Genomic DNA, 15331 nt, shown 5'->3' on the forward strand with positions numbered 1-15331 from the left:
ATGCTGCCAACCCAGCAGGCGCCCCCAAGCAAGCCTGTTTGGACAGGGTGTTTTCTTTCCCATCCGGAGCAATAGGACTCCTGGCCCTGACAATTTCTTCAGCATAAAAGCCTCCAGAGGTCCTCCAGCCTTGGCTGGGAGAAGGGCCATGGGGTCACTGAGCCCAGAGGCTCAACAGTTCACAGCCTGCATACAAAGCTGTGCATGCCCGTGTGTGTGTGTGTGTGTGTGTGTTACACAGAACAGCCCAGAGCAAGGGGCCACAGTGGACTAGGGGGTAAACTGTACCCAAAATGAATGATGCCAGGCTTGATGGGCAAAGAGCCAATGAAGATTGCTCTGGAAGGACAGGTCTGACCACGTGTGGAGGGGAAAGACACAAACACCAATTAGGGAATTCTTACAAGGGTCTCTGACAGTCACGTGACCAAAGCGTTTGTGCTGGGCCAGGCTCTGCACTGGGGCTTGCGTATCTTCTCTCCACCCATCCCCACAAGGCCATGGTGTCAGTCCTATTATTTCCATTTTACAGATGAGGGAACAGAGGCCCAGGGTCCATTGCCCAAAGCCACCCAGAGGCAGGATTTGACCGCAGGTTGTCTGACTTGAGACTGTGAGCTCCTAATAACCACTGTATTTAAATCAGGAATGGGAAGGACACTAGATTCCTGGGAAAGGTGGGTCACCAGGTCCCATCACTGACAGCACAAGTCTAGGAAAAACGATGGACAGCAAGGAGGGTAAGTTTTGTGAGTGCAAAGCAAGTTTATCATGCCAGCCAGGGCCAGGACTGGCTAGCAGGTGGAATCTCAGCAGTGGGTCTCCAAAATAAATCTGCCTCTCTGAAAGAAAGTCAATTTGTGGACAGGGGGTGGGGAAATGGGTGAAATAGGTGAAGGGGAAAAAAAACCAATCTACTGTGGATGTGTAATCTTGACCTGGGCAGTGGTCATGTGTGTACACATGTCAAAATGCATAGAGTTGTACACTGAGTTTTGTGCATTTTATTGTATGTATACCTCAATTCTTAAAAATAAGTAAATTTGTGATGATGGTAAAAGCTGTGAAGTGGATGAGGCTGCAAAGGATGAGGAGCAAAGGATGGAAGCGATCAGGAGTCCGGAGTCCCCGGGGGAACGTGTGGAAAGCTGTGGCCAACCCATCCAAGGAGGCAGAGATGAGCAGAAGGGCCCGAGAGGTGGCCCAGGTGATTCCCGAGTTGCCTTGGGTGTCCTGGACCAGATGGGGGTTTGTGCCCACTGCCTACCAGCCCCCAGAGCCAATGCCCCAACAGGGCCAAGGTGGCAGGCAGGAGTGCAGCTCTCCTGCAAGTGGGACTTCTGGGTGTTGGCAAAGCCCAAGCTGCCACTAGTTATTGGGGACGTAGAACCGTCCCAGAGCAGAGATGCGGGGAAGATGCTTCTCCCACCTTCTCCCACTGTCTGCTAGCCCCCAGAGGCAGCCAGCAATCACCCAGAAGACTGACTCCAAACCCAACCCATGGCTCCCCAGAGCTCTGAAACAGGAAGGCGTGGGCTGAGAGACCCCCAGGGTGGGAGGCCCCACACCCCCAGTTCATCAGAAACCGCGGCCTGGGCCTTTTACTCTGTCCCTGCCCAGCCAAGAAACCCGGCAACAGCAGCTCTCAGGAAGGAGCCGCTTCCAGACTGACTTCCCTGACAGAGCTCCAGCAATGCCACACCCTCCCTGGGGCAGCCACGTGGCCCGATCCGCTGCCCAGAGGCGCCTTGTGTGTAGCTCAGCATGGCTCCCAAAGTTTGTTCCAGAAAATTCATCTTGCATTCTAAAGCTGCAAATACTAAGGTGGCTCCATGTGCCCCTTTCACAGCTAGTCAGTCCCTCCTCTGCCAGCCCTGTTCCCCCATCTCCAGGGCACTGGCCACTTTCTGATGGCCCCTGCATGGGCAAGGACACAGGGATACCCCTGAAGCTTTCCCCCAGCCCCGGAGTGAAATGCCAGTGGCCTCCCAGGAACCTCCGTGCTCAGCCAGGAGGGCCTGTGCCTAGGTGGCAGAGCCCAGCCCCCTCCCGTCACGCACTGCACCCCACCCTGCGCCTCCTGCAGCTCTGGAAGCAGCCAGGTTCACTGAGTTTCTAACAGTTTCTCCAGCCCACCCATCTAGCTGCAGCGAAAATGGGAACCACCGAAGGGGAGAACCAGCAGCCTGTCTTCCTAGGGTGGGAAGGAGCAATGGCCCCGGTGGGTGCAGCCTCGGCAGCAGGTACCCGTGGGCCCCTCACCTGGCTAGCGACTGAAGCAGCTGTGGGCCCAGGGCTCACGGGCGGGCCTGGAGGGAAGAACCGAGGGGCGAGGCCCGGCATCGTGCCCCGGGAAGCCCTGGCCCTCTCCAGTGGGACCCCCAGTAGTCTCCCCTCTCCTCCTGCCGTTAAGCTCTCTGCTGCGGGCAGGGGACCAGGAGTGCTGGAGCGCCCGCAGGGCTCAGAGGAGAGAGGGTCGGGGGACCAGCACAGGCCGAAGCACATTTCGACGCAGCAATGATGAACCACGGCAAACGTCCCAAGGGGTGATATAAATATATTTTGGAAGCTGCCTGTGTGCTCGGGGGTGAAGACCCAGCAGGAAGGAAAGCCTGCCCGCCTCCTCCTCCAGCTCTGCAGGGACCCACCCCGCCCCACTGTGTCTGTCCAGACTTCAGGACAAGGGTCAGCAGGGGTCTCTGCGAAGGTAAGGGGGAAGCGTAAGTGTCAGGGGACAAGGTGGCAGGAGCAAGAGTGGTGGTGTCACTCCCCGGGGCAAACGGGCAGGAGGCTGGCATCTCCAGCCTGGCACCTCAGCGCCTCCCTCCAGGGCCTTGGGCAGGGGGGTGTGACGGAGGGTCTAGGGAGGACACAGAGGCCACCACCATGGATCTGGAGAGGGGCAGGTAACCTGCACCCCCTACCTGGCCCTACTCTACCCATCCCAGGCCTACTCAACTCCTGCAGTGCCTAAGAAAATGGGATGGCCTGAGGGCTGGGTGCAGGGGCTCAAGGGAGGCAGAGGGCGGGGAGGGGGCAAGGCGATTGGAACCTGACCTGGGGGTTGGCTACAATCAGGAGGGAGGGTGGAGGCGGCCCCACAGGAGGGCTGGTGTTGGGGTCGGGGGTCGGGGGCTGCCGCATAGCCCTTGGGGCCCCTTCGGCCTGGCTCATGACTTAACAGCCCAACAGCTCCACACGCAGGGTGATGCGGTTATGCCAGGCCACGGGCAGGATGCGCACGAAGCGAGCCAGGAAGGGTGTCTCGAACATGTTCTTCTTGTGGGAATTATTGTCCATGTTGCCAAGGAAGACCTGGAGGCAGACAGGGTGTCAGAAGGGCCCAGAGCTAGCCCCTGCCCTCGGAGCCCTGGGCCAGCCTCACAGGACACCCCTGGGGTGGCACGGGGAGGACGGTGGGGCAGACGCTCACCTTTTTGTTCCCATACTGGGTCCAGTTCACACCATTGTCGCTGAAGGCCACCCTGTAGGCTGCCACGTACTGGATGTGGCCGAAATCTCGGGCACCCTGGGTGATGATGCCAGTCACCTGCTTCTGGGTGCCCAGGTCAATCTGTAAGAAAAGTCAACCTCATTTTCTGTGCTCGATCATCTTCAGTAGGGTGGGAAAAGGTAGAGACACTGGGGCATCATCAATTCTTGTTTTGGGAAAGCAACTTCATTTGGCAGGATGTGTTTCTTCATCTATAAAATGACTACTACCACCTACTTCGTCAGACGCCGTTATGCACTCTGCCGTGACAGAGTTCAAACCTCAGACCTTTGCCCCGGCAGACCCACAGCCAATGCCCCTCATGATGGGGACGGGGCAGGAGAGGCCACTGCCTGAAGGGGCAGAAACTGCCCTGAGGGTCCAGCAGGGCTGTCCACAGCCTGATACGGGTCCTGAGGGAGGCCAAGGAAGAGGTTTCCTCCTTATAACACCCCACTCCACAGGCAAATGTGTTTCCTGGGGCCTAGACACAGACCTCCTGCCCCCAGTCCCTGACCATTGCCGGGACCCCCAGCTGCCTCTGGATGGGCAGTACCAACACCCAGGCTGCAAACCCCACTCACGCCAGCTGGCAAGAGAGCCCCAGGCAGAACCCCCACTCTGCCAGGACTGTTTCCCCAACTATTAAAAGAACAGGTGCTCTGATTTTCCAAAACTCTCCCGTGTGTCCCAGTTTCAGGGAATCCCAGGGCCGTCCCATGCCATGTTTTCAGATACTGAGTCACAGAGCATCTGCTCTGTGCTCAGGTGGAAAACGGGAGGGGCCCAGGTCAGGTGTCCCTCCTCAAGGGTGAGCGAGCTGGCAGGCCCTCGGCCCAGGGGCCCAGCCCACCTGCAGCCACTCCGAGGCATTGTTGCTCTGGGCAGTCCAGGCGTTGACCTTGCCCTCCTTGTCCAGCCGCGCGTAGTAGGGATACCAGCTGAAGGCGCTCAGGCCCCAGGTCCTGTGGATGCTGGATGCCGTGATCTGCTTGTTGGGGATGGTGTTGTCCTTCAGGCCCAGGGGTTCAGCACATCCTGCCAGGAAGGGGGCTATCACCTAGATCTGGGATCCACAGCCTCCCGGGGGGGTGCGCACAAGGTGATGAAGGGGAGACCTCCAGGGATCCTGCTCAGCCCCTGGCATCCTCTTAGGCAACAGCAAAAGGCCCCTTCTGCCTTCTGGAGCCAACCTTTCTACCTTCTCCCTGCCCGCCCTGCCCGTGCCTCACTGCCTGCAGCTCTCAGCTCCACCTCCGCCCTGACCTGCCCTTCGCAGATCACCTACCACTTTTCTCCCTTTGCTGCAGGGCAGGGCCTGATCCACCACCTCCCACCCTCCTTCAAGGCCTGCTGTGTGAGACACCGCCTCCAAGAAGACTGCCCTGACTACCTCCCTTCGGCAGAGCACGTCCCTCCTCTGGACACCCAGCACCTCCTCTGTCACCCCACTGGCACAGCTGCTGTCCACACCACTAGTCCTGGGATTACTGTAGATTAATAATAAGCATCTGGCTGATTCAGTGCTTATTTCCTTTAATCTGCCACACAAAAACCTGAATGAGGAAAACACTGGTAACCCCATTCTACAAATGAGAAAACTGAGGCTGTGAGCCATAAGGCATTGAGCCCAAGTCACGCCCCCACACACAAACTACTACCACCATGCCACACTATGACCTCACCTTCACCAGCCTCACAGCCACCTAGTGCCGGGACGGCTGGCCCGGGCAGAGGTGACCCAGCAGTGCACAGGACGACGGTCACACCCACCCGCAGGTGCAAGTCAGAGAAGCCAGAACTCCTGGGGCCCAGGGGCCATCACTGAGTATCCCAGCCCAGCAGCCCCTCCCCCTGTGCCTACCAGAGGGCCCCCACACCCTCAACACTGTACACTTGGGGTGCTGGCAGACAGGCCCGAGATGCTAGCCTTGGTGTCCCGCAGCTGTTTTGCACTACCCTCTGCACCTGCAGGTGGCCGGGACAATTAGGGACAGGCAGGAGAAATAAAACTCCCAAGAGAACACATGCCTGGCAGAATCCCCACACAACGCCATCCCTTCAGGGACCTAGGCAGTCCGGGGCACCAGGCCTGGAAAGCCATCCCTCCATCTGGGAGCAGGCTACCGTACACGGCGCTTACATCGCTGTCCCCCCGGAAGCTTGCTCTCATGCCACCAGAGACACGTGCCTCCCACGTGTGCTGATGCCTGCCAGTGGTACCGGCTCCTGGTGAGGGTGGTGGCTGTTCCCAAGGCAGGCTAAGGCCTGGGGCAGCTTCGCAGAGGGTGGCAAGCTGACACCGTCTGCTGGTGGTGAACCCTTGTACGGCGCATCTGCCTCTAGCAGTTCCTGTCCCCCTCGCTGCTGGGCTGCCTGAGGGAGTCGAACAGCCCTCCAGGGAAAATGCAGTTGGGAGGGGCACAGAGCCGAGGGCCAGGACTCTCAGCTCCATCACTCGCTATGTGACCCTGGGATGTCCCTGCCCCTCTCCGGGCCTCGGTCTCCCCATCTGTAAAATGGGGTAGTAGAGCGGTGCTTCTCACAGACCACCTGGGGATTTGTTAAAAGGATTCTGTTCCTGCAGGTCCGAGGTGGCGCTGGGAGTCAGCATCTCTGCAAGCCCCGGGTGACACCTATTAGGGAGAGGGGACAGTCCAGACCTTGAGAGAAGCAGACAGGACATCCCCACCTCCTCGGCTTGCCTGGCTTACCCTCTTTCGGCCTTAGAGGGAAGCAGCCGTGACAGGACCAGGCAGGCAACTTTAACAGCCAAAGGCTTCACACTGTGACAGTGAGTGGGGCAAGGGGCTCCAGGGACAGGAGCCCAGGGAGGGGTTCCCCAGACCTGTCTGTCTTTCACCGATTGCCTACATTTCCTTTTGGCAGAAGACCGAGTCTTTACCTCCCCACTTGAACAGTAAGGCTCAAAAAGGCAGGCAGGGAACACACTGACTTAAGTTCATACTTCAAAAAAAGACTAAACTCGGCCAGACACAGAACTCAGCTCCGTGTGGTACTAGGTGGTATCAAAACAGGACAGCAGGAAGAGGTGCCACAAGGTGGGCAGGGCGGGCAGAGAGCGGGGTTGGGTAAGACCAGACAGAAAGGCAGGGAGCCGCCTCTCGGCTCCGCAGCGCCGCCTAGGGAGCCCTACAGTTACTATGGTGGCCAGCAGGTGGCACTGTGGCTGCGAAGACAGGGAACTACCCAGGCCTCAGGGCTGAGCTGGGCTGAGACAAAGTTAGCCCAACCCCCATATCCTGTCCCCTCCAGAGGTGAACTTTCCTGGCTCAGCAGAAACCTTTCCTTTCTAAGGCCCTCCCACCCCAAGTCCCTTCATCCGGGAATCTCACCTGAAAGGCCAGCAGAAAGCCCCAGCTCCAGCCCTAAGACCCTAGAAGCCCCCGTGTCCCTCTTGAATGCAGACTATAAGAGGTTTGGGTGGGAGAAGCACTGGGTGGGTGTCAGAAGCCCAGGAATCTGGACCACGCTTTACCACTTACCAGCTGTGTGCCCTCAATAATTAATTTATCCAGGCCTCCCTTTCCTCATTCTCACTCCCTCATTCACCAAATATTTATTGAGTGCCTATGATCCAGGCACTGTTCTAGGCACTAGGTACACAGCAGTGAACAAAAGAGATGAACTCCCTGCCCTCATGGAGCTGGGCTCTACAAAACAGAACTAAGCTACATGGTCTAGGGGCTCAAGGAACCAGAGAGAATAAGTGAAAATACTCTGCAAATGTAAGTGACGTCATGTTCTCTACCAACCAGAATGCCCCGGGCTGGCAGACAGCTAACACCTGGTCAGGAGTGCTGCTGACCAGGATCCCTCTAGTCCCCACCTGAGCCATCCCTGGGCCTTGCTGCCGCCCACCCACCCAGCACCGCTGCCACAGGGGGGCTGACAAGAGGCGGGACAGACCACAGCCTCCAGCACTCACCATTCAACTCGCAGCCAAGGAGCTCAAAGCGGAGGGTGCAGCTCCGGTGGCAGAGGGTGGGCACCAGCCTCACATACTGCACCTCCAGAGGGAGGTCAAACAGGTTCACCTTCAGGCCACTGTTGTCCAGATTACCCACAAACACCTAGGAGGGAAGAGGCAGAATGGAGGAATGAGTCGCTGTGGTAGGACCACCTCCTGGGGTTGCCTCCCCTTCCCCTTCACGCTGACGAGACAGAGGTGGGGCCTAGTAGAGCCAGCGGGGGCTCCTAACTTCCTCTGGCCACCCCACAGCCCTCAACAGATTCCCCTCCTCACACCTTCCTTGGTCATCGTGGGGCCTAGGCATAAAAATGCCCATCTTTCATACAGGGCCACCTATAATTTATAGGTTGATCTGCAAATTAGGAAAAGTCACTCCTTTCTAGAGGCACTTTATTATAACAATTTTCCCACAGATGAAAGAAGTACACAAGCATGATGGCTATGTTGTGAATGGTTCTCACTTAATAGGACACCCTTAAAAGGACACCCTTGAGCAGTGTACAACCTGCACAACTATACATGGTAGACCTAGAGGTTCAGAATGCATCCTAGCTTCCTACAGCCACCCTCAACAGGTCACTTAACCTTTCTGAGCCTCACTATTCTCATCTATAAAGTGGAGCTATTACTTGCAACCCAGACCGTGGGCACAGTCTGGGATTCCCGATTTCTGGGAACCAGAAAGATGCACCTGGAGACCCATCTCATGGCCCATCACCCAGGAAACCCTTGCCTCATTGGGGCCCTCATTGGGGGCCCTCAAACAATGCCCGGGCCACGGAGGGTACTGACCACAGCCCTTCTTTAGGGTCCCAACAAGCCTCACCTTGTCTCTTGACTCCCCTGAACCCTGGATGAACTGGAAGTCACGCCCATCGAGGCTGTAGGCCACCTTGAAAGTCTTCAGGTACTGAGCACTGCCTGCGCGGCTGGCACCCTGCGTCACCACGCCTGTCACCCGCATCTTCCGCATCAGGTTCACCTGGACTCGACGGGAGGACAGTACCCTCAGCTCCTGGGTTTTTTCCACCTGCCTCACTCTCCACACCCAGAGGGGCAGCCACCCAAGCAGGACAAAGGAGGGGGGCTTTCTCATCTGGCCCTCTTAGGGCTTTGGGCTCAGGGCTCGTGGGGCGCCCAGAGGCCTCACCCAATGCAAACAGCCTCTCCACTGCCTGGGTCTGCTCGCCTCGTCCCGTACACCCACTCCAGGCCCCCCAAGGCTGCCCTCTGCTTAGCAGTCACTTCACCTGTGGGAACTTCCTATTTTGCTAACTGGACCCCAGGTGTGAACACTCTCATGGGGACCCCCAAACGTAGGCACACTCATCTCCCCTCCCCTCCCCTGCCCTCCTGCCACCCACCCCAGGGCCATCCTTTCCAGACCTGGATCCAGGGGTTCTTATCATAGTTGCTGGCTGTCCAAGCATTGACGATGCCTGTGAGGTGCAGGCGGGCCAGCTCGGGGCCCCAGCGCTGCAGACCCAGGAAGCCCAGGTACACAGATGAGGCGGAGATCTGCGAGTTGGTGATGGCACCCGTCTCCATGCCCAGTGGCATGGCGCAGGCTGACAAGGAGACAGCAGTCAGGTGGCCAGGCAGGTGGACCCAGAAGACAAGAGACCACGAGGGGACAACAAGAGCCCAAGAGGGGGTGCTGAGAACCAGCACATGGTGAGGAGGGGCCAGGCAGTCGTTGGGGTTGGGTCCAAGGGCCGCCAGAAGGCTCCGGGCCAAGCTGGCCCCAGGGGCCCTGCTATGACAGGCAGTGGAGTCTCCCACCACACTGATTAGGTGGTCTCATTTCTACAGGGCAAAGCAGCAGATATTCTGGTGCGAAGGGTGTCCCGCCCCAGCAGGAGGCCCGCCACATCCAGCCCAGCCCCCAGCTTCCCCAGGAGGACGGCCATGGGAAGAGGGACCCCTTAGATGGAGGGCAATGTGTGCACTACACATGCAACAGTAAGCAAATCTGCCTGGAATTTTCTAGAATCCCACAGGCAGGAGTTTTCAGGGTAGGGCACGAATGCCACTGTTTTCCTTTGCACCCTTCCCCCCTTCCAACTACAGGTCCTGCCCCTGCCATTGGTGAAGTTGCCCCTGGCCGAGGGACCAACACTACCCCAGAGATGTGGTCCTGGGGGCCAGGCCTCTCTCATCCCCCAGGGGCAGAACTACCCTGACCCCAACACCCTAAGCTCACGCTGAGGTCAGTGCTACGAGACTCACAGGGGCCGAGCAGAGAGCTGAACCCGGGTCCAGACTGAACTCACAGCCCACAGGTCCACACCCTGTGGGGCCCAAACGCACATCCTTTGGGCCTTTGAGGTACTTGTGGGCCCCACGGAAACACACCCCTAAGAAACAAGGACAGGCTCCCTGCCTCTGTGCTCACCTGCCACCCGCCCAGGTACTACTTTGTCCAGCCCTGGCAGGCCCCAGGCCGAAACGCAGGGGGCGGCTAGTGGGTAATTCCGACTCAGCACACCCAGGGCTACCCCGGCTCCAAGCACAGCAATCAGTGGGTGCCCCTGTCCCCACCCAGGGCTTGTCTGCCCTGGCAACCCTACCCGCACCACACGCAGTCCTGCATCCAGGATCTCACACACCGGCCTCAGCCCACGACCCAGGTACAGGCCCTGGGCACTGCCCCCTCCAAGGGCACCTGACCTGCTCTCCTCTGGGCCCCAGCTCCTACCCAGCTGGCCCAGCCCTCCCCCTTCCTCCTCCTGGAGGTCAGCAAACCTTAGCCAGCATCACCACATCTGGCAGAAAGTGGATGGCCTGCCCCCTGCCTGAGGTGCTCAGTGACATACCCACTGGACTGCAGAAACTGGGACCCCCTTCCTTCTATCCATCCCTGGACATTAGACGTGGACGTGCCCACCCACAGCAGCCCAGGAGGAGTCCTGATTCGGTGGGAGGGACTCTAACTAGGCCGAGAGGGAAGAGAGCTTAGAGAACCAGTGCCGGCGATGTGGCCTGGCACCCACCCAGGACCATCTGGCAGCCAAGTAGATGATCAGGCAGGCCAGAGATGCCGGCCCCCGTGCATAAACCAGGCAGCGCTGACAGCCTGACCAGGAGGGGCCCAGCCTGCCCAGGCCTGCCCCTCCTCCCGAAACTCTGCAATGAAGCCACAGGTCAAACGTGGGCCAGGACCTACCAAATCGCAAGGTCCAAGCCTTATCCACTGACCTTCCAGGCCCCAGAAGGTTAGGAATATGTTTGTTTTCCCTCCCTAAGTCCTAAAGCTGAGTGTCTAGTTCATGGTGACTCAGGAAACAGAACTCCATGACCTCTGCCCTCACCACCCCTCACTCCCCTAGAGCAACATCAGCCCCGGCCTGCAATCCCAGGAGACAGGCTGGGCGGGAGGAAGCCCGGAGAGGAATAACAGGATCCCCTCCTCCACCACGGCCTGACTGAGGGTCTGTCCCACCCTCAACCTACCTGGAGAACCTGATAAAGGGAATATGGCCGGCACATGGCCTGGGCTGCCAGGACTGTGACTCAGGGTCTGCGCCCCCCGCCTGCCCAATCCCGATACTCACTGGTCTCACAGTGGATGCCTGTGTAGCCATGCGGGCATTTGCAGATGTACTGGGTGAAGACATCGCCTCGGTGTGAGCCGTCAATCACCTGGCATTCAGCATCATTCTGGCAGGGGTTTGGGATACAGGGACCTAGGAAGGCAAGGCAGAGAGGGGGGAAGGTAGTTAAGAAGGAGCAGGGGACACAGGCAGCAGCAGATGGGCCTGGCCCAGAAGGACCCTCTTCCCACACTCAGCCCCCTGCCTGCCTTGCCCTCCCCACCTCCTCCCTCCCCAGTCTGCCTGTTGGAGCCTGGGTCAGCCTGGTGAGAGGGAGGATCACTGTAAGTGAATGAGCCCAGATACAGAAAGCACCCAGTTTTCCAAGTGCCTTGGGAGTTTCCAGGGGAATGCGAGGACCAGTCCCGACCTCAGGACCAGCCCAGCAGCCTGAATTGCAACTAGGAACTGGGTGCAGGGCAGGTACCTTTCTCAGTCTCATTGCAAATGAGGCCTGTGAAGCCATCCGGGCAGAGGCAGTAGAAGGAGGGTTTGCCATGGTTCAACAAACAGGTCCCGCCATTCAGGCACAGGCTGGAGTCACAGAAGTCTCCTAAGATGGAAGTTCTGGCTCAGAACAAGTCATTCAGCCAGTAAATACTTGGGGGGCCAACTATCATGTACATGCGGAACCCCCAGTCAAAGCAACTGGGTGCAGCCCAGGCCTCACGAAGCCGTGGGAAAGTGGACAAGCCAACAGGTGGGGAAGAGGCGCCGTAAGCTCGGATAGACGCCTGCACGAGGGGGCACTGGACGCAGGGAGCCTGCCAGGGAGTCGCAGTTTCACAGAGGAGGGAACACACGAGCTGCGTCTGAGGTCGGAGTGCCACCGTGTCAGGCTGGGGAGGCAGGGACAAACATTCTAAAGAACAGCAGAAGCACAAGGAACTCCATGTGCTGGAGAAGAGTAAGACACAGCAAAAAGCTAGGCTGGGGCCAGAGTGGGAAGGACCTTAAGAATGACACGTTCAGACTTTGCCTCCTGTAGACCAGGAGCTCTTAACCTTGCCGTGGCCTCCCCATCACTGTCCACCAGGAAAAGAAATCAGAGGGTCTCAAGGTGAAGTGAGAGTGGGGAAGCCATTCCCAGTTCTGGGAAGGAGAATGTGGAGAAAAGCCCACCTGTAGAAGGCGGATGGGCCCCCCTGCGGAGGGAAGGCATCGCGTAGCCTCACAAAGATCCCCCTGGATTCTGAGCAGATGAGGCAGGAGACAGGGAGGGCATCAAGGAGGCTGTGAGAGAGGAGGTCAGGCAGCAGGCAGAGAGGAGGCGGCAGGGAAGATTGCAGCAGGCAAAGCCCGAGGAGATGGGGGCTGGCTGGAGAGGACATCACAGCTTCTGGTGGGGGCCTGGGAGGCAGATGTGCACTACTAGCCTGTTCCCGGTCCCTTGGCTGACCAATGGCAACCCTCTAGGTGAGCCAGGCCCGTGCAGGATCCTCTAGCTGACCTTAGCATCCCAGAAGGGCCGCCCCATACCCCACACCGAAAGCCGTCATTTGGGGTAAGGCATGAGAAATCTTGCTTCTCCCCACAGAATCATGCTTCCCAGGCTGTGGTGCCCTCCTGAAATCCCACGGACCCAGAGAGCTGGGCTCCGGGGAGAAGAGAACACCGCTAATGCTAATAAGCGACAGAGCCCCACCTCAGCGAAGGCTTAAGGCGGCTCCCAAAGAGCTATTAGTCACTGGCCTTAAATAGCAGGTTAATCCCCTCCCCTGACCTGGCAGGCAGCAGACACTGCCACAGAGGCTTGGGAATGGCCCGAGTTCCGGCTGCTGTCCCAACAAGGTCCAGCGCCTCTTCCTTCCCATCCCATCCCATCCCATCCTTGCCCTCAGGTCCGGTGGGAGTAAAGCGGAAGGTGTCCCGTGCCCTGTGGTCTTAGACGGACCTGCACAGAGCACCCGCGGTGTTGCCCCTTTACGGGAAAGGCCAGATCACCTTCTGCAGAACCACCTTTAGGATTTCAGAGCCCTGCGCTTCGGGAGATTTCCCCGGGGACATTTTGCCAGGACCCAGGTTGTGAGGACAGAAAGGAGTGGAAAGAGTCTTCCAAGACCCAGCCGCCTCTCAGGCTTGGGCGGGAGCTCAGAGTGGCCTTACGGCTTTCACTCCAGGCCTGGGGACCACCAGTCACAGGATGGCAGCACCAGGGGCCTGCTTGAACGCCCCAAGGCTTCAGTCAATCCTATTTCTATGAAAAAATGATGGAGGGCGTGCCTGAAGGGTCCCTAGCATCCCCCACGGAGGGCACCCTTTCCCCAGCCCTGGCCGGGGCTGCGAGGGCCCTGCAGCGAAGGGGCTGGGGCTACCCCACCACCGGCCTGCTGGGGGCCCGGCTGTCGGCGAAGGCCTCCCAGGCAGGGGAGGAGGGCCCAGGAAGACACAGCAGCGGCCCAAGGCCGCGCGAGGGAGCCCAGAGACGCCACCCCGGGGGGCAGCGCTTTGCCAAGTCCCTCCGCAGGCTCTCAGTCTCCCTCCTGGGCCCCAGCTGGATCCCCGACCATCCCATTCCCTCCCCGCCCTCTGCCTATCTGCCACCACAAATCGGGGCGCAACACTCCACTGAACTGAGCGGCCGCCAGGGCGCGGGCGGGTGTCGCCGGGAAAGTCGGCTGGAGAGGGCGTATCAGTACGGGAGTCCCAGGAACTCCCGAGCGGCAGGCGCGCCCAAGTCAGGCAGTTCACTGGCCTCATTGCACAGATGGGAAAAGAAAGGCCCTGCACAGCGGATTCCTTCGTCGTGTGTAAGTCACATCTCTGGGGGCGGCTGGGCTGTCCCCGGTGTGCCGAGTCCCCGCCCAACTCTGACGCCTCCAGCGCTCCCCGGACCCCGGGGCGCAGAGCGCGCGTGGGAGGCCGAGCGCATCCACCGCACCCCCACCCCCGGCCCGGCGCCGCCGGAGAGATCGCCCCTCGCGCGGCCCCCGCCCGTCGCCCGGGTTTGTAAACAGGGAGCGAGCGAGACCGGGCGCGGCGGCGACCTTCCGAGCGGCGCGCCCACTCACCGGACTCGGCCCAGAGCCCCGAGGCGCAGAGAAGCGCGCCGCACAGCGCGGCCCGCAGGCGGGAGCCCGGCATGCCGAGGGACGCGGGCGCGGGGCGGGCGCGGGGGCTGCTCCGACCGCGGGGCGCCCGCTCCTGCTCCTGGACGGGAATAAATCGGGCGGCGCAGCCCCGCCCACGGGCCCACGTGCTCCGCCCCGGCCGGCCGGGGGCGGGCTCGGGGCGGGGCTCGGTGGCCCCGGGGGGACCGGGAGGCGGCCCGCTGCGGTGGCCATCCCAGGCCGGCCCGCCCAGGGCCCCGCGGAGTGCGGGCGGCGCTGCCGAGTCCTGAGCAGGCTGGGCCGGGAAGGGCTCAGGAGTTGTTTGGTCTGTGTTTTTTTAATTTTAGACGTAAGATGCTAAACCTTATTCGTAATAAGGAAAGTGCAAATTAAATGCACAGTGAGTACTGTGTTTCACTCATCAGATTGGCAAGTATCACATTATTAGCGCGCTGTGAGTGCGAGGCTGTGGGGAGCAGGCCCAAGCATGCACTGCTGGAGAGAAAACCTGCATGATCTTTGGTTTGGTGATGAGGTTGAAGTACAATACCGCAAGCAGCGTTCCTGAAGGAAAAATAAATATAAATTGCATTTCATCAAAGTTTGTTCTGTGAGCTCTTTGCTCTGTGAAAGCCACCAAGAGAATTAAAAGACAAGCCGCACACTGGGAGAAAATATTTTTAAATCACATGTCTAATAAAGAGCACATATCCAGAATAAAGAAAGAATTCTTAAAACTCAGGAAGGATACAACCCACATTTTTGAATGGGCAAAAAATCGAAACAAAGAAGATACATGGATGGCAAATGGAAGACAAGAAGATACATGGATGGCAAATGGATGGAAAACAGGAAGAAATGCTGAATGTATTTTTTCATTAAGGAAATAAAATGCAAACAGCTGTTTAATATCACCACATACCTGTTAGAATGGCTAAAATCCAAAAAACTTGTCTATACCAAACGCTAACAACAGTTCAGAATAACAAGAACTGTCACTGATTGCTTTTGAGAATGTAAAATGATACAGCCGCTTTGGAAGACAGTTTGGCGGTTTCTGATAAAGTTAAACATAGACTTCACCATATGACTCCGAAGCAGTTGCACTCCTAAGTGTTACCCAAGTGAATTAAAACTTATGTTAACACGAACACCTGTACACAAATGTTTACAACAGCTTTGTTTATAGCCATGAAAAACT

The 15331-nt window shown here is 58.5% G+C and overlaps 2 protein-coding genes across 3 annotated transcripts; one reads left to right on the forward strand and one right to left on the reverse strand.

Annotated features, from left to right (window-relative positions):
- Positions 1–2539: 2539 nt before the first annotated feature.
- Positions 2540–14260, reverse strand: MFGE8 (milk fat globule EGF and factor V/VIII domain containing). 2 transcript variants are annotated; one of them, XM_036931837.2, is made up of 9 exons: positions 14092–14260; positions 11508–11633; positions 11042–11173; positions 8874–9055; positions 8314–8469; positions 7443–7587; positions 4347–4531; positions 3434–3574; positions 2540–3315 (listed from the first exon to the last, which is right to left on the reverse strand). In XM_036931837.2, the coding sequence occupies exons 1-9, from the start codon at positions 14162–14164 to the stop codon at positions 3178–3180; spliced, it is 1278 nt and encodes a 425-aa protein (XP_036787732.2). In that variant the 5' UTR covers positions 14165–14260; the 3' UTR covers positions 2540–3177. The 2 variants fall into 2 exon arrangements, with proteins under 2 accessions (XP_036787732.2, XP_036787733.2); XM_036931838.2 differs by lacking the exon at positions 11508–11633 and having other exon boundaries at positions 14092–14250.
- On the forward strand, positions 12159–14868 carry LOC130681456 (dapper homolog 3-like). Its single transcript, XM_057494691.1, has 2 exons — positions 12159–13830; positions 14556–14868. Exons 1-2 carry the CDS (start codon positions 13288–13290, stop codon positions 14586–14588), a joined length of 576 nt encoding a protein of 191 aa, XP_057350674.1. The 5' UTR covers positions 12159–13287; the 3' UTR covers positions 14589–14868.
- Positions 14869–15331: the final 463 nt, after the last annotated feature.

This window comes from Manis pentadactyla, chromosome 18, assembly GCF_030020395.1.
Source record: "Manis pentadactyla isolate mManPen7 chromosome 18, mManPen7.hap1, whole genome shotgun sequence".
NCBI classification, from domain to species: domain Eukaryota; kingdom Metazoa; phylum Chordata; class Mammalia; order Pholidota; family Manidae; genus Manis; species Manis pentadactyla.